This window comes from Eptesicus fuscus, chromosome 2 (assembly GCF_027574615.1).
Source record: "Eptesicus fuscus isolate TK198812 chromosome 2, DD_ASM_mEF_20220401, whole genome shotgun sequence".
Lineage (NCBI taxonomy): Eukaryota > Metazoa > Chordata > Mammalia > Chiroptera > Vespertilionidae > Eptesicus > Eptesicus fuscus.
In genome coordinates, this window is record NC_072474.1 from 77,182,925 (window position 1) to 77,205,847 (window position 22,923).

A 22,923-nucleotide genomic window follows, 5' to 3' on the forward strand; every position below is an offset into this window, starting at 1 on the left:
ATATAGCTCCTATGTGTGTTTTAAAGTTATTTTCATTATTAATAAAACAAAACTATTAGATTTGATAATTCTTAGAGTCCTCACCTCCTCTGAAAAGTCTATAATTTATGTTTCCATAACTAATTATTATCCATTTACACTAATGTCAGAACACTTCAAATCCATTTTTAATATGAGAAATGAATATCTAATGGAAAAGTTTATATCAATGTAAACAATATGAAATAAAAGAGGAAAATATGTAAAGTTTGGAATTTCTACCTATGGAGATATTTGGTGTTTTTATGCTCCTTTTTCAGTATAGGCTTTCGATTGTATCATATTTCCCAAATTTTAAAATTATATAAATATATATGTATATATCTGAATATATATGTATATATATATGAGTATATACATTTATACATATATGTGTGTATATGTATGTATGTGTATGTGTATATATATAGATAGATAGATAGAGAGATAGAGATAGAGATAGAGATAGAGATAGATATAGATTACCTTCCTAAAGTGTTAACCAATAAAAAAGGACCATAATTAAATGAAAATATCTGAGTATCATTCTAACTGTCCCATACTTTGCCTCCCTCCACCTTATAAACATTACCTATTTCTATTATAAGCACAAGATCCCATTTTGTGGTTGGCTATTAACCATGAATAATTGAATCATGATATTTGCATTACCCCATGTTTCCTTTGGGAGAAAAATAAAAGTAATTTCTAACAGCTACAAGTGTTAGTATATTATATGGTATACAACCCAAATAGAATGGCATAGTAAAATAAGACTAAACAGTAGATACACAAGTATAAGCACAGGCTTATTTTTAATTATTTATAAATCTTGTAAAATGTTTCATAGCAAACCCCAGTGACAATTATTTTCCAGTGATTCATGAAGCTTCTAAATCAAATGCTCCCTTATGTCCTAAGTGGTATCATGTGTTTGTTGGTGAGTTAATAGTTTCAGAAAAGGGAGTGATATCAATGCAAATAAAATAATAAGCCAAGATTTAGCTGCAACTCTTGTGATATGGTCTAGTTCAGTGTTTCTTAAAATGTAATGTGCCTCGGAGGGTATTGTTAACATGCATAATCTGCTTCAATAGATAGGATCGGGCACTGACATTTGGCTGTTCTAACAAGCTCCCAGCTGATAACTGTGCTGTTCGTCAGGGACCATAGTCTGAAAATCAAGGGTAGATCTACATCAACATTCCCCAAAGTTTGTTTCACCTAACTCTGAGATGTCATGGAAAAGGATTAAATTACCAAAAGTGGCTCCCTCTCTCCTCTCTTGGATTTGTGATGGACATTGGCACCAAAAATCATGTACTAATGAAACAAACTCAATTTTTAAATTGTGGTAGGAAAAAAACACACACATATGAAATCTACCCTCTTAAATTTTTAAGTGTTCAGTACACTATTATTTATAAGCCCATTATATAGTTATTTTTATAAGTTTCCATACTGAATAACTGAAAATCTTTTGTGATATCACTTTTATAGAATTTTGATAACAATTGAAACTCTGTATGCATTGATCAACAACTCCTCCTTTCTTCCTTGCCCCAGCCTCTGGCAACCACCTTTCTTATTTCTGCTTCTATGACTTTGATTACTATGGATATCTCATAAAAGTAGAATCTGAAACCATTTCACTATAGAACACGTCAGAACACTCTCAGCATATATATGTAATGATTAGAGGCCTGGTGCATGAAATTTGTACATTGGGGGGGGTCCCTCAGCCCTGCACCATCTCCAATCCGGGACCCCTCAGGGGATATCCAAATGCTGGTTTAGGCCCGATCCCACAGGCAAAGCTCTCACAATCCGGGACTGCTGGCTCCTAACCACTCGCCTGCCTGCCTGCCTGATCACCCCTAACTGCCTCTGCCTGCTGGCCTGATCATCCCCTAATCGCCCTCTCCTACCGGCCTGATTGCCCTTAACTGCCCTCCCCTGCTGGCCTGATCGCCCCTAACTACCCTCCCCTGCTGGCCTGATTACCCCTAACTGCCTCTGCCTCAGCCCCATGGCTCTTTCCGGAAGGATGTCTGGAAGATGTCCTGTCTAATTAGCATATTACCCTTTTATTAGTATAGATCATGAATGTAAGAACATATTATTTATTGAAAGAAGCTGAATTCCCACCAGACCTGCCAACAGTGGTTGAGTAGTTTATTATGACATAGTCATGATTACCAAGCTTGTATTAATACAAAAGAGTAAATATTCATGAGATGTAAAGATAAAATTTCAAATTAAAATAAATATTTTGAAATTACAGGCATAGTATGGAGGAAAGGAAAACAGCTTTTATAGTCAGATGGACATAAATTTGATTCCCAATTTTGTTTCTTACACAAGTTGCTCTAATCAACCAAAGTAATATATTGAATCTTTCTAAATTTTACTTTTCTTTCTTTGAAAAATGTCTTTTGTCATATCATTTTTATAGAATTTTGATAACAATTGAAATTATTATGTATTTCAAAGAGTAGCCAATAAGTCAATAAATGATAGCTCCTTTATAATTATCAATAATGAATGTGAATTCCACAGATAACATGTTTTATTACTACTTAGACTCTGCCTGGGCTGGGTCTCCAGTAAATGATATACAGTAATATAAAAGCTCTGGTCCGTGATTAAAATCATGTTTTGACATGCTTTATGAGCTCTCTTTATATGAATTTTTGATAATATGCTTTCAAAATTATTGGCAGATCTACTCTTTGTCTGTATTTCAAGCTGGGTAATGGAAAATGATTTATAGAGTTTTATTGAATTTACAAGGACTAAAGTAAGCCATGCTAATTATTGCTATGTCATTCTTGCAGGCTAGCAGGAACTGAGACAAAACATAAGCCAAACTAAATATAATTAGCATTAAAATGACTCAAGCATGAAATATAATCAAACGGGTTCTAAAGTGTCTTAGTTTTTGTCCATAAAAAAGTATCATGCTTGTTTGCAAGCATTCACTTTAATTGCTTTCCCCCTTTTTCTGAAATATGGGAGGTGTTTTAGGTCCCTACTATATTTCTCAAATAACATTTTTGTTATTGACATTACAACCTACACTGTCATAAATAATCTGACTTTTAAAACTAGGTGATGCTATCTATAAAGTCTTACAGGATGAATACCAGGAGCCCATCTCCCTAAAAACTAATATTTGTTTTCTTTCCAAATGTATATTATTAAATGTCCATGAGATTTCTGATCAGTTCATTCTCTTTAGAGTATAAAGTCTTTCTTCTAAACTCAGTAAATTTGGGTTGAATTTAAAGAACAAATTTACCCCCAAAGAGATATTTTTACATGGGGATTCTATCCAATTCCTGTTCATTAGACCTTGGATGAACAGTAGCAAATATCTACCTCTGAACCATTACTGTAAGAAGAGAGTCTACAAAATTAGAGGGTAGGCAGAAAAAATATATATAGGCAAAGAGAGAAGGAACCAAGTTTTATAAGTAGAACTATAGGGAACATGGCAGAGACATAAAGAACTTGCGGTAGAGTAAGATTAAGCAATTAAGATTTTGCTTTGATGGATAAGGCATCTGCTCTTGTGGTAGGAGCTGAGAGGTGCCAGTGAAGCAAAGCTAGTCCTGGATATCTGCTAGAATTCAGTTCTTCCCATTCTTTACAGTAAGATAACTCCCTCAGTGAATTTCTGTAAGTGAAAGAAGAAATCAGACAGAATCGGAGGGATTCCTGGAATCACAGGCTGATTACAGTGTGGGCCTCCTTCTGATTTGACCAGGGCTACTGTTTGCAGCAAGTGCAATGCCCTTTGGCTCTATTAGCTGTACATTTTTTTAAAAATGTGGTTAATCCTCACATGAGGATATTTTTCCATTGATTTTTAGAGAGAGTGGAAAGGAGGGAGGGAGAGAGAGAGAGGAAAAAGGAGAGAGAGAGAGAGAGAGAGAGAGAGAGAGAGAGAGAGAGAGAGAGAGAGAGAGAGAGGTGAAAGAGAGATTGGTTGCCTCCCACACCTTGACCAGGGCAGGGAATGAACCTGCAGGTAATTGCCTTGGACAGGGAATGGAACCCCCCACCCTTCAGTTCCCTGGCTAATGCTCTAACCACAGAGAAACACCATCCAGGGATATTAACTGTAAATTTATTGAAATAGTTCTATTGTGCTTGATTAAAAACTGATGACTGGACCCCCAGGTGTTCTTACTATCTGCCTGCTCAGCTTCATCCCTGGGTATTTCTGAATTCCCAAAATGGGGCAAATGAAAGGGTGATGTCTGGTACAACAGGACATTCCAGGATATTCTAGCATATGGCATGTGTAATTTCTGTCACATAGGTAACTGTGCCAAAGCAGTTATCAAATATGTTGTCTATTCCCCTTGCGGAATAGATGTTAATTCTGGACTTTTGAAAGAAAAGGGACTTCAACATTAACAAAAGACTGAAATGGGCTCTGATAAGTAAGAATGGGACTTAAAGAGACCCAAAGCAGAATTTTTATCTATCTTAGAGTTTGTGTGAAGTCCATTAAGACGGGTGTGACAATATCATTAAAATAAAGTTAAATTGGAAGCATTTCTCTATTCCTGAACTTAGATTACATATATACTAAGAAAAAACACACAAAACATTTATAATCTTTTCTATTCTTGTGTTGTCAGAGCCATTTACAAATGCAATATGAATCTTTAAAAAACAAAAACAAAAAAAACACCTACAAAGATATTGTATTTCCAGTCAGTTTTAAAATCAGTTTTCCCCAACTCATCCCCTGACACTTCCTGATTTACAAAGAAAAAATCCAGAGCGCTTCATAAAAATCAAATATATGGCTCTATTTGAACTTGATGGGTTCTTTCATGACAAGATCCCTTGGCACATGCTGCCTCTTCTTCCTGGAATATCTATCACCTTTTATTATATCAGTGACCCTTTCAGTCTTCAAAGTTCATATAGAATGACATCTTCAATGGATATTCTCTGCATATATGATGTTTCACCCAATGTAGGCATCTATAATTATATGCCAAATGACTTATTTTAGACGAATTTATTTTTATAACTTTTCTAAACTTTAAAAAGGGAGGAGAAAAATGTGTCTGCCTTTATAATATACTTGTCACATTCCATGAAAAGAATATTGCCCCTAAAATATTTTAAAAGAAGATAATTACCTGAGTGAGGAACAAGACTAATCTACCTCAGTATTCTAAACAGTGAGTTTTAAGTGACTTCGGAGTGAAAAATCCTTTTACTTCCTAGTCATTCCTTATTTATAGGTAATTGTGTTACTGTCTACATCTCTTTACACTTCTGGATGATGGTGAGTGGATAAGCATGCAATTTCCATTTCTGTGACTTGAATTAATCACTTCTCAAGTAAAGTACAGATGTCCTTCTGGAGAATGCCATTAAGTTAATTATAATGCATTTCATGATTGTACAGGCCTTGTTTTCTCTTCATAATGCATAAAAGTTAATAGATGTATATGATAGTAATTTTCCTGTCATAAAGTCTCCTTTTACTAATCTCAAAATAGTTTAAATTAACACTTAAAATTTATGTAGTATAATTTTATTGAAGAGTAAAGGGGCATGTTCTAAAATAGAATGAGGTTAATGAGAAGTGATAAAACTAACAACCGTATTTTAAGTATTTTCTCCTTTAACAAGGATTTTTTTTATCTTGTATTTTTCTCCTGTGTCACAGACATATTATAAGCAAAATACCATCATTTTATGGGAGATAAAGTATGATTTATTCTCCTAGCCAACTAACATATAGCAAGGAAGTTAACCCACAGGTTTGATTAAGTTTATAAAATAATAATACACAGAAAATTCTAAGTTATAGGTGCTATTTTAAGTTCCTTGGGAAATTATTTGACTTGCATACTAACAAAACCCTATGAGCAGGTGCCATTAATATACTAATTTTACTGATGAGAAAACTGAAACACAGAGATAGGAATTGATATGCCCAAGATCACATAATGGTGATTGATATGGGGTTCAGAGCCCAGCAGTGCTGCCCAGCTAATCTCAAGGCTGTGCTTCTATATCAGATATAAAAGGACCCCTACCATCAGAAATGATGATTGCAAGAGAAGTTTCTGGATAGCAAGAGGAATTAGAACAGCATTTTGAAGAATAAAAATCATTGGATTGATAGAGATTATAAGTGTGTGACAGAGAGGGGAAAGGGAGGCAGCTATAAAGTAAAGAGTTACAAGAACATAGAAATAAAAATACAACATATATTCAAGGGATCATAAAGCAGCCGCTAGACTGGATCAGAGATTTTATTGAGAATTTTTAAAAGATGAATATGTTCACATTGCTTTGCTGGATATTAATTTTTGGTACATTATATAATTACATCTATTAAAATGATATTTATTAATCAACTTATTGTCTACATAAATTGATTTTTATATTGACAATTAACTATATCAATCTGTTATTATTCTTGTATTCTTGTGATCCTGACCCCACCATTTTACTAAGATATCATAGTGTCAGGAATTTACTTGCTACACAGAGGACTTTAAAAAATAAGTGTATAGCCGCAACCGGTTTGGCTCAGTGGATAGAGCATCAGCCTGCGGACTTAAGGGTCCCAGGTTCGATTCCGGTCAAGGGTATGTACCTTGGTTGCAGGCACATCCCTAGTGGGGGGTGTGCAGGAGGCAGCTGATCGATGTTTCTCTCATTGATGTTTCTAACTATCCCTCTCCCTTCCTCTCTGTGGAGAATCAATAAAATATATTTTTCAAAAGTGTATATACTTTGGACACTAATAAAGACTTCCAGGTAAGCTTTTCCTAGATAAGAATACTAAATAGAAAAACAGCAGCTCATCCATTGTTTTCTTTTCAGGTAAACCAGTGATGATAGTGACAGAGTATATGGAAAACGGCTCTTTAGATACATTTTTAAAGGTAAGATTTGAGGCAAATTTAATTATTCAGTGTTATTTATATATTGATAATGACATTGAAGTTAAAATTGAGCCACTTTAAAGCTGAATTTTAAAATAGATAGAAATACCTGGAGTGAGAATAATTACACTCCAAAAAGTTAACTTTGGTTTGAATTTTTTTTTCTTTTCAGAAAACTTATACAAATTCAAATTATGTGTGTCTACAGTTTTACATAATTATATGCTACTTTGCCAAAAAAAAAAAATGAAAGAAAGAGGAAAGAAAGGAAGGAAAGAAGGAAGAGAAGAGATGGATGGAAGGAAGGAGGGAGGGAGGGAGGGAGGGAGGGAGGGAGGGAGGGAGGGAGGGAAGGGAAAAAAAAACAGAAAGTAGAAAAAGAAGCTTGAACAAATTCTAACTTTTTCAAAGTACATATTATCAGGCAGAGCTAGGAAAAACTGTCTCAAAGCTCCATGCTCCTTATCTACAGTAAGGGTTAAATAGGCTTATAACCCATCTGAGGCCGCTTGTGCCCCCAGAGTCCTCATGTGGTAATAGATGATACTGATCCTATATTGTTCAGTCTGTGAGTCTCAAAAAAAATTTTTTTTTTTAATGTGTAAGTTCTTCAGGTGTTAAATGATGTAATACATCTGCAGGCCTGCTTAAATCTGTAGACTGGCAGTTTTTCATCTTCCTCAGCGATTATTGCTATGGATTAGGAAAGGTGATGGGAGATGGCATTAATGACAATGATAAGAAGGGCCCGAGCATTGAATATGACATCAGCCCGCGGACAAGGGGGCTGCTGCCACATTCCCTTACGCTCTCCAGATTCTGTTGCCAAATTTCTTATACGTGTCTTCTAGTGCCCTGGTCTCATAAAGTCACATCATCTTCTTCTTTTGTTAAAATAATCATTGGGTGAGCCTTTTTCTGTGTGTGTGTGTGTGTGTGTGTGTGTGTGTGTGTGTGTGTGTGCAGTAAATTGAGTGCCCCTGAAAAAGACTGCAAGCTTCCAAGAAATGCGAATCTCTTCCGGGTCATTCCTCAGCCATTCCCCTCCCATCTGCTGCTGAAGAATCTCCCTCCATCTCCTCTGGCCATTTCTTCTTTACAACAATATGCCTATCGAGCTGGCTTCCTCTAAAGCACCTCAAAGACGTGCCGTGTTAACCCTAGGCAAGCACCAGGCTGCAGTAATGAACACACTCCTCTGATGACTGAGAATAAAAGAATTGCAATGCAGAGAAGGGCGATTAAATGGGATTTTCCATAAGGGCTTTCAAAACCTTGATCTGCTTTGACCAAGGAAAGAAGTGATAAATATTACCAACTTAACTATATATTTCCCGACTTTTTTTTATTCTCCTTCACGTAGAATATGCATATGAATTTGGGAATAGTATTAATTTGGGTTTGAATGAAAACCCTTTCATATCCCCCCCCCCCCCGCCCCCAGTGATTGGTGTGGCTGGACTAATATTGCTACATCGTCTTTACAGAAAAATGATGGGCAATTCACTGTGATTCAGCTGGTTGGCATGCTGAGAGGCATCGCTGCTGGAATGAAGTACCTTTCCGACATGGGCTACGTGCATAGAGACCTCGCTGCTAGAAACATCTTAATCAACAGTAACCTTGTGTGCAAAGTGTCTGACTTTGGACTTTCCAGGGTGCTGGAAGATGATCCTGAGGCAGCCTATACTACAAGGGTAAGTTCTAACAGAATGCATTTCTGACTCCCTAGACTAGAGGCATTTAATATTTAAAGATTTTAAAGGAAATAGCAAAAAGGGCATTTCTCCAACATAGGAAAAGGGAGAGAGAAAAGGAGAGGGTGAGGGAGTAAAAAAATCCAGATGATGCTCCTTGTTAGATATCAAAAAATTCATATAATAAACTCAGATAAAAAAGTATTTACCTAATGAGTCTCAATACTTTACTTTTTTTCTACCAATACTGAAAATAAAAAAAGTTCAAATTTAGATTGTATACAACAATGTAAAAATCATATAAAATTTTAAATGTAAAAAATAGAGAACATCCTATATTAAAACAATCAATATGTTATCTATACATGTACAATAAATATGAATATATACATGTATAGCATTATGGAGTAACTTAAACTCTTGCACTATCTTCTTTTGTAAAACAAATGCAGAAATATCTAAACCTATGTTTTAAGGATTCACATGGTATAGAATAAAAGAGCTATTTCTTAAAAAACTTTTGATTTATTAAAGGTATGTCTGATTTCTTTTTTATATACTATGTAAACTGTTAAGCCCATGTCTTTGGAAAATTGGTCACTAACATATTGTAATTAGCATAAATCAACACCCTTTTCCAGCAATGTAATTGGTTCCTGAATTGATATGTGATATAATCAATAAGTCTCTCTGTGTAATATTGTGAGTATTGGGACAATGAAATTTTGGGGGCAATCTATGTATTGCACTTCTACAGTTTGAATCCCTTATGATAAACTACATTTGTTTAGTTCTAAATCTTTAAAGTGTCATCAAGTTCAAGATTTAAACTTCTTGTGAAGACAGGAATTTATCAGTGCATCTTTTTCACTCTACAATTTGCTTAACTTTGGTTTCCATACAAAGGAACACTTTTGTCATCCCTTATTTTTATGATAGATGTGTTACACATTTCCTTAAGTCACCTTTTAAAAAATCATTTGTACTCATAGCCTAACAATAAATCTAGTCATATATTATAAAGCTTTCTTTTTCAATGTTGTTTTATGTATCAGATTCTTAGAGACTGTATTATGCTGAAGATCACATGCAAATTATATAAGTAAATGGAGTCTTTTAAAATGGTCAGCTTGACAAATCAATAAATTAATTGATGGGATATCACTTCCTTTTTTTCTAGACTTAATTATCTTTGTCATTATTTGCATTAAATGAAACCTCATTCAAGAATCCTCTTGGAATTAGAGTTACACTTAATAAACTTGGCCTAAACAAGATTGAGGTTATAGGAAAATCCATTCCCAGTATGACTGCTTGATGACTTAGTTAAATGCATGGAGTAGATTGTCAATGTGTCATTCTGGGGGAAAGGGAGGGCGAGGGAAAGCAGAGATCCTGAGACCCTCAAGAATTATTCCTACGAAATGAGTCATATTGGCAGCTGTGGGAAATGCATGTACTGAGAGATCCAGAGATAAAGGAGCACCAGATAATATTGATGACAAATGTGATGGTCAGAGGATCAAGAGAAACATTCTAGGCTGAAGTTTAAAGTAATCCACAAACTATAATTTTAAGAGGTATAATAATAATAATATATTATGGAATGTTGCAACACAACTTGCCAGAGCTAATTGTGTGACCACACCTATGGATATTTAATTAACCAAAGTATGTTTTGGGAAAGTCTTCTTAAAGTGGTGTTACCATATTTCCAAGGAGCAAATAATTCAAACTTATTTTGAATAATTCAAATTAACTGCAACTCAGCAGTTTCAAGCATTACATAACATTATTATTTTCTCATATGTCTTGAAACTTTGGTTCATAAAGAGCAGTTTAAGTTACATTTTTCTGGTATTTGAAATACATTATTCCCTTCTTGCAAAATGGGAAGGCATATGCTAGTCATTTTATGAGAAAATATTCAAAACCTCTCTCTCTCAACCCACTATATTGATTGATTGATTGATTGGTTGATTGATTTTTGCTTATAAATAAAATGTTTGGTTGCTTGGGGTTGCCTGCTTTTAAAAATTATGAGGAAAAATGTTCACCCTTAAAAGGGGCAGGTTAAATGTTTATTTTGTGAACTAAGAGAAAACCTACCAAAGCATTTTTTTTGCCATGTTAAAAGAATCCAATATATATTAATGTTGTAAGTTTTTCCCCATCATCTAATTTTAATAAATTTTAAAATGGTTGAATTAAATTTAAAAAAACACACCTATTTCTTAGGTTAAAATGAAAAAGCCTATCCAAACAAATAAAAATATGCCAATGAAAGAAAATGAAAGAAATCAAGTCTAAAAGAAATTGCATGATATTAGGAAAAAGTGTAACTAAGCTTTTAATATATCTGATTTTCATGCTTGTCTTATTAGCTGTTAAACTTCTCTGTCTTGCATTCAGCAACTGAGATGTTCCACTTACAGTTCTCATATTAAAGAAGATAAAAAGCACCCGGGAATCTGAGTCCTTTACTCAGCTTGAAAATCATGAAAGTTACCTTATTGATTTGCTTGACTGCTTCCTTTCCCCACTGAGAGCTGCCATTCTGATACTGTAATTGAGATGTGGGTCCTGTGTGTTCTAGCAGTCAAACGGAATTTAAACCAGAAACCTTCCAGACAGCCAATTAGCAGTCTACAAGTGCTTATGGACCGATATGTGCAAAGAGACTGCATGATGTCAAACAGATTCACTTAAAAATGCTACATCTCTTTCTAGATCTTTTCAGTGAAGCAGCAATATCCCTAGGTACATTTGAAGTCTGTGAGGATATTTTAAAAATTCTTTTTTAATTGCAGGGAGGCAAAATCCCAATAAGATGGACTGCCCCGGAAGCTATAGCTTTCAGAAAGTTTACCTCTGCTAGTGATGTCTGGAGCTATGGAATCGTGATGTGGGAGGTTGTGTCTTATGGAGAGAGACCCTATTGGGAGATGACCAACCAAGATGTAAGTATGGAGCTATGCCCACTCAAGTTTGAGATGAAATGCTTAGCACTCTGTGTCAGGAGACTTATAATAGTTTTCATTTCTGAACATGACAGTTGCTTAAAAAAAAGAAATACTTTGCTTACCCTCTGATCTACTTTGTTGTTAAACTATCCTTTATGCAGAAGCTCAAAATGAGTTAGCACAAAGGAAAGTAAGTCACTATTATATAAAAGCTCAGTCCCTTGCCAGACAGTTTTAGCTGTATTGTGGTGCTATTTCACTCATTTAATGTCAGTATCATTTTCAAAGATAAAGAAAGAGCCATCAAAGAATGAGTACTGACAGGCAAGGTTTTATGATTTGCATTTGATGGAGGCAGCTAATGCTTTAGTGCAAAAGGATGAATGATATTGACTTCATCCTGGATGCTCTTAGAGGATAAAAAAGGAACAATCTACATTTTTAAAATTAAAACATGTAGGAAGAGTTGTATTGTCTATATAATTTAGGGGGAAATAGGCTTTCCCCACATGGAAAAAATAATTCATGCTTAGAATTAAGGAGTCCTAGCATTAAAGGAATCATGGAAAAACAAAACAAAACACTTCTATTCAAGTTCAGAATGCTTATTACATGATACCTCACACATGGCTTTTTTAGTCTTTGCTTTTATAATTTTCCTTTGTTACTATTCCAGACAGCCCTTTCCATTTTGGATCACCTTTAAATTTGATGTATTTTCTGTCTGATAACAATAACAATTATAAAAGCAGCTAACATATTTTGAGGCCTTACTATGTGCCTTATACTGCCTTAAGTGCTTTACCAACTAATATCTTATTACTTGTTTATAAAACCAGTATATTGAAGTCTTACCTCAATAGCATGCTTTAAAACATTCTTCTCCTGTAATTATTTCTTTCATCGGTACTCTATAAACTCTCCCTCTCTTACACCTTCTGAAGTTATTAGTCAGGTACTATCTTTCAATCCTAATTTTGTTGAAGCAACAGTCTTATGCCAGTGATTAAGATCCACTTTCATATATAAAAATTCAAGTCCAGTCTAAATGAAAGTCAATACCATTTCAAAGTGTTTTCCAGCGTGACCCTCAGTACCTAGATTGTAAAGGAAGAATGTTCAGATTTTTGCTCGTCCTCCTCCTCTGCCAAAGTCCATGTCTGGACTTTTCAGGATCTTCCTAGATAGAGAGGTAGAAGGGAAGGGGCAATGATGTTTTTCCAATGTTGGGCTGTTGATGCCTCCTGCTCGGCAGTAACCCGGACATTGTTCTTTGTTGAGATTCATGTCTGAGCTCTTCCAAAGGCCCTTGATGAGGACCTCCTCTCTGCAAGGTACTTAGAGAGGATGTACTGAGCTCTTAGTTCCTCTCACTTGCACCAGCTGCATACTGCACAGTCTTTCACTGCACCATACACACGTCTACTAAACCTGATGAATGTTGGATTCTCCACCAGTGCTTCCTGTTTTGGGTACTACTGCAGGCTTTCTCAGCCAGCCTGCCTTCTGCAAATTTCCTCAGGCGAGAAGCTAGGGTCACACTTCAGCTTTCCTAAGGATTACAGTTGTCCTTTCAACAATGCAGGCCTAAGGGGCCAAACCCCACAGAGTTAAAAATCTGCATAGAACTTTTGACTGCTCCAAAACATAACAACTCACAGCCTACCGTTGACTGGAATCCTTATCGATAATATAGTCAATTAACACATATTTTGCATGTTATAGGTATTATGTGCTGTAGCCTTATCTTATCTAATAAAAGAGTGATATGCAAATTGACCATCACTCTAAGACACAAGATGGCTGCCCCCATGTGGACACGAGATGGCCGCCACAAGATGGCCAGCAAGGGAGGGCAGTTGTGGGCAGTTAGGGGTGACCAGGTTAGCAGGGGAGGGCAGTTGCGAGGACCAGAACTGCAGGGGAGGGCAGTTGGGGGGGGGGGCAGGCCTGCAGGGGAGAGCAGTTGGGGGGACCAGGCCTGCAGGGGAGGAAAATTGTGGGGGACCCAGGCCTGCAGGGGAGGGCAGTTGGGGAGGACCAGGCCTGCAGGGTAGGACAATTGTGGGGGTGCCAGGCCTGCAGGGGAAGGCAGTTGGGGAGGACCAGGCCTGCAGGGGAGGACAGTTATGGGGAAACCAGACCAGCAGGCAGTTGGGGGGGACCAGGCCTTCATGGGAGGGCCACTGGGGGGGGACCAGGCCAGCAGGGAAGGGCAGTTGGGGGTGACCAGGCCTGCAGGGGAGGTCAGTTAGGGGTGACCAGGCCAGCAGGGGATGGCAGTTATGGGCAATCGGGCCGGCCAGGGAGCAGTTAGGTGTCGATCAGGCTGGCAGGGGAGTGGTTAGGGGTGATGAGGCTGGCAGGCAGAAGCAGTTAAGGGCAATCAGGCAGAGGCAGGTGAGCGGTTGGGAGCCAGCAGTCCTGGATTGTGAGAGGGATGTCCAACTGCCCGTTTAGGCCCGATCCCAGTTGGATCAGGCCTAAATGGGTGGTCGGACATCCCTCAAGGGGTCCCAGATTGGAGAGGGTGCAGGCTGGGCTGAGGGACACGCCCCCCCCTCCCCTCCCCCCCCCCCCCCCCCCGTGCACACATTTCATGCACCAGGCCTCTGGTAATAAAATAAGCTATGAAAAAGAAAATGTTATTAAGAAAGTCATAAGGAAGAGAATATACAATGACAGTACTTATTGAGGAAAATTTGCATGTAAGTGGACTTATGCAATTCAAGTCCATGTCATTCAAAGGTCAACTGTATTTCATAGCATTCTACTCTGACAGCAATAGTAAACTGGGCTGATGGATTCCTGCCTCTTGATAAGTATACAAGACATCTAAAATTGCTTCTGCAGTCATCGAAAATTGCTACAATCATTTTTTTGTTTTTTGGGGTTTTTTTTTTTTGCACTATACTCACTTGATTTAAGGAGGAACTGCTGACATTTATTTCTCTAAGTTTGGGTCAACACAGTATCTACTGTGCTCAACTTTCTGATATTAAGGGCAGGACTATGATAAAAGTATCATTGAACTCTCGGTATATATTTAACAAACTATCAGAGAGGTATGCCTGTACTAGTCCTGTTTTGCAGTCAAGGAACTATGACTTAGAGAGATTAGATGACTTTCTTAAGGTCAAAAATAATAATAAATGTTATACTGTAAACTGAACCTGGTTCTCCACATTTTGTGTACCTAACCTTGACTCTGTCTCCAATTCAATCAATGTCTACGTCCTCTCTTTCATTTCCAACCAGTGATCCTAGTTCACCCTTCAATTGAATATAACATATTCAATCAATATTTAATAATTATTCTGGATTTATCTAGTCTAGACCAAGATTAGATCTATTTGCTGCTTTCAGTTCTCCAGATAAATGCCAAATGCTAACTTGAGCTACAGAGTACTTTGTTGTTTTGCTTCTATCTTCTTTCAAGGCTCATTTCAATGCCATTGTTTTGTTTAAATGTTATGAAAGTATTTTATTCTGTCTGCCAGCAAGCTTGGTCCTTTCACTCAAGGAAAACATTTGTCCCTTATTTGTTTATTAGTAATGTCTCACAATTCTGATATTTTTAATTCCAATTGTGTCACTCAGAATTATTTGTACTTCCCAACTAGTTGCATAATATTTGTAGCATTGTCACCCACATTATTGACAACTATACCTGAGCTAGTTGTATCTCTCACAAATAAAATTATAGACCAAAGTAAAACAAGATGCTAGGTGAATGCTCATAAGTTTTTGCTGATTTTAACTGGGCTTGTTCAAGTCCCTTGGAGTTGGCTGGTATATACTTGCACTCCACAGGGCCTTCGTCTTCCGCTGAAGACCTGCAGGCGAGACTAGATGTGAGCTAATTTGTCAAGTGACTGAAGGGCAAGAATGAGCCCATTTACTCCTCAGCCTAAAACATATCTGCTAAAATCCCATTGGCCAATCCCATTATCAGAGTATGGTACATTACACTGTTCACTGTGAATGGACAATATAAAGTTACATGGAGAAGGACATAAAAACAAGGAGGTGTGAAGGATTTGGGACATATTTTTTTCCAGATTTCAGCCATTTGAGAGTCTTGATACTTTTTCAGATAATTTGATTTCAAATAATTAAAAAAACAACAACAACAACAACAAGGAAATGCTGATGTAATAGTTTCAGGAAGTTATAAAAATAAAAACTAATATTTTGACTCTGGCTGGGTTTTCTGAGCATCTAAATAAGGTTTACAGAAAAATGATTTTACAGTTACAGATCTTTCTAAAATGCCTGCCTTTGAAAAAATTGCCAATACATGCTCTGTATTTCCTAAACAAGTTCAGATCCGTAGTGGCATTTAGTTTTTAGATATAGCACTAAGTTTGATATGCCTCGATTTCTATCTAAATGTGTGTCCGGGAAACATGACAGATCTATTCTATTTGAAAATTGTGATTACTTAATATCTCTTTGGGAGGAAATATCAGAGAACAAAGTAGAAGTACTGATTTGGCAGTTTTGAATGATATATTCCATAATCTCTACACTCCAGATACTATCTGATTCAAAAAGGGCTTTGCCACCATGAAAATGTTACATTACCCAGACATGGAGAATCATCTACATCCATCAAAGAAGACCTCTGGCTGTGTCAGAGGCAGAGGGGAATGCTGCAGTGAGTTTCTTTTGATTTAGGATTGCCTCTGTCATCACAGAGAAAAATCATAGTGATGCATAATAAAAATAAGCCAGAATGGCTAGGATGATTTAGGTAAATACCGACCATAAACTCTCATTCAAGCTTGGGAAGTAAGATAATATCCTATAGTCAGTAGAAGCTCCTTTATTGATCACAAACATTTTAAATGTCAACATTTTTCAGAACTTCAAACAAAAGCCAAAATAAAAAGAGATTTCATTGCATTGCATTTTTATATTCAGTGACAGTTTTGTTTTCTTATATTTATTGTAAAATATATGACTAAATAGGTTATATTAAGCACATAGATTACAAAGAGCTTTAATAACTCATTAAGTTATCTGCTTTTCAATCTTCTCATGTTAGAATTACTTGTGCCTTTTTTGAGGGGGGAGATAGTTTTCTATTACTATATCTATGAGTCAGCAAGAATATTTGACTCCAAAAGAATATCAAACCACTTTGTATGGGCTATGCCTCTCTTCTTTCTCTTCTTTGTTTAAATTTTCAGTGCTACAGAAGAGGTAGATATAGGTGTAGATATAGATATACTTATATAAATATATGTGATTCTTCTTATATTGTTGGAATAGTTTATGGTAAAGCAAAGAGAGTATTTTATGGTAACACACAGCATGCTACAATTAGCTAAAGTATGAGGCCTTTAGTTCTCATCCAAATACTGTACATTTCCAAGATTTGACAGTGAGAAAATTATTAAACTTCTTAGCCTCAGTGTAATAATGTCTGTATAATAATGAGTGTGTTGGACCAACAAAATGTGGTCTTCTAAGATAACATTGGTCCTCTAAGGATAATGCTGCCCTTGGATGCAAGCAATTATTTTAGGAACTGGTAACCACATAACAATTCTGACACCTTTGGAAAAAGTGATACATAAATATCAAGCTAAAGTACAAAATTCCTGTACCTTGCTATTTGAAAACAATAACAACAACAACAACAACAAACAAATATATTGAAATGAAAGTCATTCATCTTGGATTCTACACTGCTTGGACAGTTTCTATGACTATAAAGGGAATGGGCTTGAATAAAAAGATTTCTAAGATCTCTTTAATCTCTGGAACTCTAGTGATCTAAGATTGATGAACTAAGAAGAAAAGCACACCCAATATATCTTTAATAACTATTGGCAATAGGAAAAAATCATAGAAGAAACTGGTATATCTGAAACTATTTCTGTGGTATCTGAGATTATTTACAGGAACATATTCTTAAACTCTAGTCACTTATGGGGAGCTTCATATCACATAGTAACAAAAGGACTCATCTGTGAGATGTTAACTACCTAGCAAAAGTACTCACGACCTAGATAGAACTTATTCATCAAAACACCTAGCTGAAGCTCAAGTTCTCCCTACACATTTCCTAGCACTCAGTTATCCATCCTACATTTTTTACAACTCCTGTGATGAAGAATGCACTTTCTTTCAAAATAACTCCTTTTGATCCTGGATATTATTTTTATCTTATGGTATAAAGAATCTGATTCCATGGAGTGGGATCCATACCTCACCCCAGATTTTTTTTGGGGGGGAAGTAATTATTTCTAATTCCAATAGTGGGACTCAACTCCAAGATAGAAAAATAAATTACAGATTTGTATCCCAGAGGGACTTAAATGTGAATCTTACTCTGCTCCTTCTTAAATACAGGCAATATTTAACCTCTGGAATCTCAAGTGTTTCATCTATGAAATGTATGTAATAATTCCTCTCTTGCAGTATGTGGTAAGATTGCATGTAGATAATATAAGTACCGTTTGCATCACAGTGCCTAGTCTAGGTCCTCCAAGAAGCCAAGAGGGGATTAGGTATACATTAGTGTAATTAAAGAAAAATTCTTCTAAGGGAAAACATAGGTGGATGATAGGAAGGTGGGAGAGATGTCAGATTGTGATACAGGTACAGTGGAGATGAAAGGAAATTGATTGTGTGCAAGCATCTGAGACTGAGGTACAGTTCTAAGAGAGGTTGGCAAGGCAGCCAGGGAATCCTTAAGCCAACCTATCTTATTATCACTGCCATGTTCAATAATTGATTGGGAGTAACCTTGTCAAGCATGGCCTTGTGTAAATGTGATGATGGGTTTTAAGGGTTGTTGGTAATTTACCATCCCTGCAGGTGAAGTTGAGAGACAAATTTTCAGATGCTGCGCTCCACCCTTCTGCAGCATAGACTTATGTCTCCACACAAGTTCAAGGAGCATCTGGTCCATGATTGTGCTGATTCTTCCTGAGGGGAAACCCACAAGAGGCAGGTTATGGACTGCACTGCAGCTCCTGTAGCTTTAGTTGATCTCAAGACCTCTCCTGGCCTTAAGCCTCTACCTCCTCCCACTATCCATTCTGAATTTCCTTCATCTATCAACTTGGCAGATCATTGTAGCTTAACTGGTAGTCTGAACCAACCCTTTATTCTCAGGGTAACCATTTTAAGGACACAGTTGTAATAAAGGAATAGTAAGACGGCCCCAAGTGTATCATCTGGGTTTCACACATTTCTCCCTGCCCCATCTGTGTGAAAACAGATCAAATGCCTCCTACTGCTCAATATCAATTACCTTTGCCAGCATGAAAACTCCCCTTCTCTTTTGCTTGTGCCTGGACATAAGTAGTCCAAGTGCCCTGTTGGCAGCCATAACTGTTAGTTCCATGGAACCCTTGCTGTGTTCCCTGGTAAGAGTCACTGGGAACAGTGCACAGTATGGAAGTTTCTGATTTAATAAAGCCACTGCATCTTGAATAATGGCACCAACTCGTTTCAGAGTGTTGTCTCTAAGTTGATGATTCAGTTTTGCTTTAAAAGGCTTTCTAATGCCCAGCAGATACAGCTTAGTGGTTGAGCATTGACCTATGAAACAGGAGGTCAAGGTTCGATTCCCAGTCAGAACATTTCTACCTGCATGAGATTATATTGGTAGCTTACAATTCATATGAAGGGAGTATTTATATCACACTAGAGGCCCGAATTCATGCATGGGTGGAGTCTGAGCCTGGCTAGCGATCTAGGCTGATTGGGATGGCGGAAGGTTGGCCAGGGAGTGGGGAGGGGGAAGGGGCTGCAGGAGGTTGGCTGTGGGAGCACACTGACCACCAGGGGGCAGCTCCTGCTTTGAGCGTCTTCACCCTGGTGGTAGGTGCACGTCATAGCAACCAGTCGACCGGTTGTTTGGTCGCTTAGGCTTTTAGATAGATAGATAGATAGATGATAGATAGATAGATAGATAGATAGATAGATAGATAGATAGATAGATAGATATAGATAGAGATAGATAGATAGATAGATGAGAAAATGTTATAAATCTGTTTCTGCATCAGGAAGAGTCAGTTGTTAAATATCTAACAGCACATCACTGAGTATGTGATAACTCTTATGTATCTTTCACTCTGAAGTTGGTTACCTTGCTGTGTAATATGCTAGATAGGATTCTGTGTTTGTAGGTAAATATTCCAACCTTATAATGTTGGGTGAAGCTCTGTGGGCAGTAAAAACAAACAGTACCCAAAATAGGTGTGTGTGTGTGTGTGTATACACACACACATACATATATGTGTGTGTGTGTGTGTGTGTGTGTGTGTGTGTGTGTGTGTATTTGAAAAGATACACCTACTGGCCCTTACATGATGGAAAAGGCCCAATAGAATCAACTTGCCACTAAGTGAATAGTGCCATGTTGGACACCTGTTGTTGCAGTTTTATGTATTAGGAGAGGTAGCATTCTTTAAATTGTGTTTAGACTATTTATTTGCATGTCAATGCCAGAAATGAAGAGCTTATGGCAGTATTTCAGATATAGCACCTCTGATATGGTGCCAGATTGTCTAGAAAAATTATAGTTGTTTTTTTTTTTCTTTATTTTCTTTCTTTGTTCATCTCAACCACTTAGATGAACAAATGTAATGGTAATAACAAAGTCAACTGAGATTATAACTTATTTAGTTATAGATTATAAAATTTTTGGTAAAATAAAGTCTAAATTGTGCCTTGGTAGATTTCTAGCATTTTATAAACCACCAGAGTACTAGTGTCATTCATTTATCCCCAAAACTATTAAGGAAATAATAGGTAAAAATGAAAAACAATAAATTTCCAAATATATAACAATAAATCTAAAGTTACAGTTCTAAATCTATTTTAAACATAAATTCTAAAGATAAATTTAGAATTAAATTCAATGACCTAACTATCTGGGCCAAGTTTTAAGTTAATTTAGGAGTCATGGTATTATATTCCTATATATACATTTACATGAAAATAAAGCTGATTAAGCAATGTATTCTGGAAATAACCTCAGATCAAATAATATTATTTTCTTTTAAAACTAAGGAATTAATTTAATTTATTAATTCCACATAAAGATTAGCTGCTCAGTGAAGCAAAAATATATTAAAAAATAGATGGTAAAGAACAAAATAGATTTAATTGATAGCAGCTTTGGGAGAAAGCATATTATAAAATAAATTAGGTTTAAAGTAGATAAGAGTCACTGTTTTATTGCATGGTGAAATATTTCATGATATAAATTATATCAAGACATTTAATTTTGGTACATATATGTTATTAAAGAAAATAACTACTGTCATCAGCAATGAGAGTCTTATAAGCAAATGCATAAGTAAATGAACTATATGTGAGTGCAAATGGTACCTTTTTATTCTTTTGCTATTCATTTATTTAATATCACCAGTGAGAATAACATTTTACCCAAATTTATTTAAATTTTTTAATTTTTCTTTTATAAGTTTTTGGTTAGTAGCTATTTCTCATTTATCTATATTATTATTTTATTTTTCAACTAGAGGCTGGATATGCACAAAATTCATGCAAGAATAGGCCTTCCTTCCCCCAGCTGCCAGCACTGGCTTCTCTCTGGCACCTGGGACCTGGGTTTCCCTCCGGCCGCCGGCAGGCACCCAGGACACAGGCAGCCCCAGCTTCATCTGGAAGGTTGTCCGGAAGGATATCCAGTCTAACTAGCATATCACAATTTTTAAAAATATATATTTTATTGATTTTTTACAGAGAGGAAGAGAGAGGGATAGAGAGTTAGAAACATCGATGAGAGAGAAACATCGATCAGCTGCCTCCTGCACACCCCCTACTGGGGATGTGCCCGCAACCAAGGTACGTGCCCTTGACCGGAATCGAACCTGGGACCCTTGAGTCGGCAGGCCGATGCTCTATCCACTGAGCCAAACCGGTTTTGGCGCATGTCACACTTTTATTATTGTAGATATGTCTGAGCTTTAAATACACTAGATATATTAATCATGTTACAGTTTTTGTAGCATTTTCTATTGTAGTTTGCCTTTTAGTTGTTTTTTTTAATTTAAATTATTTATTGTTTAAAGTATTATATATGTCTCCTTTTTCCCCCTTGACCTCTCCCTGACTGTTCCCAACCCCCAGCACATGCCCTCAGCCCCCTACTGTCTGTATCCATAGGTTATGCTTATATGCATGCATGTAAGTTCTTTGGTTGATCTCTAGCCACCGCCCACCCCCACCCCCATCTTCCCTCATAGGTTAGGCAGTCTGTTCAATGCTTCTCTATCTCTGAATCTATATTTGTTCATCAGTTTATGTTGTTCATTAAATTCCATAAATGAGTGAGATCATGTGATATTTATCTTTCTCTGACTGGCTTATTTCGCTTAGCATAATGCTCTCCAGGTCCATCCATGCTGTTGCAAAAGGTAGGAGTTCCTTCCTTTTTACAGCAGCATAGTATTCCATTGTGTAGATGTACCACAGTTTTTTAATCTACTCATCTGTGGATGGGCACTTAGGCTGTTTCCAAATCTTAGCTATGGTAAATTGTGCTGCTATCATCATAGGGGTGCATATATCCTTTCTGATTGGTGTTTCTGATTTCTTGGGATATATTCCTAGAAGTGGGATCACTACTCATGGACAGTCAGGAGACACTAACAATCATGGGCTGGCAGGTCATAGGCAATCCTCAGTCAGGATCATGGCTTTCAAGTCCCTTCCAAAAGTTCAAATCCATCTCCTCTTCTTTCCCACACAATCCAATAAGTGCATTCTTTAGACCTCAGTTCAAATACCAACTCTTTTGATCTGTCTCCCATCAGGGCCCTGACACAGAGGGTGGCCTTGGCACCTCAGATCTCGGCTCTGGGCCTCCAAAGGCCTGGATTGTGGGCACTTTCAGCAGCCACTCCAGGGGCTCAGCTCCGTGGAGGCACCCCTTCATAGGATCGCCTTTTAGTTTTTTATGTTGTTTTGAGTTGTTAACTAAGGTGGTAGGTGACTCTCAGGTACAGCGAGTCCCTGACTTATGGTTTGACTTAACAATTTTCCAACTTTATGATGGTGCAAAAGCAATACCCATAATAAATTACAGGAGAGATTCAACACTTTATTATAAAATGGGTTTTGTGTTAGATGATTTTGCCCAACTGTAGGCTAATGTAAATGTTCTACGCAAGTTTAACGTAGGCTAGGCTAAGTTATGATGTTCCCTGAGTTAGGTTTATTAAATGCATTTTTGACTTACTATATTTTCAATTTACAACGGGTTTATTGGGACCTAACCCCAATGTAAGTGGAGGAGCATTTGTAGTGTGCTCATAATTATTC

At 36.8% G+C, this 22,923-nt stretch overlaps 1 protein-coding gene across 4 annotated transcripts in view; it reads left to right on the plus strand.

The window, feature by feature from the left end:
* Positions 1-22,923, plus strand: part of EPHA5 (EPH receptor A5) — a 339,786-nt gene that overhangs the window by 303,960 nt on the left and 12,903 nt on the right. For all 4 annotated transcript variants that reach the window (XM_054728753.1, XM_054728760.1, XM_054728756.1 and 1 more), the window contains 3 exons: positions 6,889-6,950; positions 8,438-8,647; positions 11,458-11,607. In XM_054728753.1, coding sequence (XP_054584728.1) covers positions 6,889-6,950; positions 8,438-8,647; positions 11,458-11,607 — 422 coding nt within the window. The remainder of the gene's footprint in view (positions 1-6,888; positions 6,951-8,437; positions 8,648-11,457; positions 11,608-22,923) is intronic.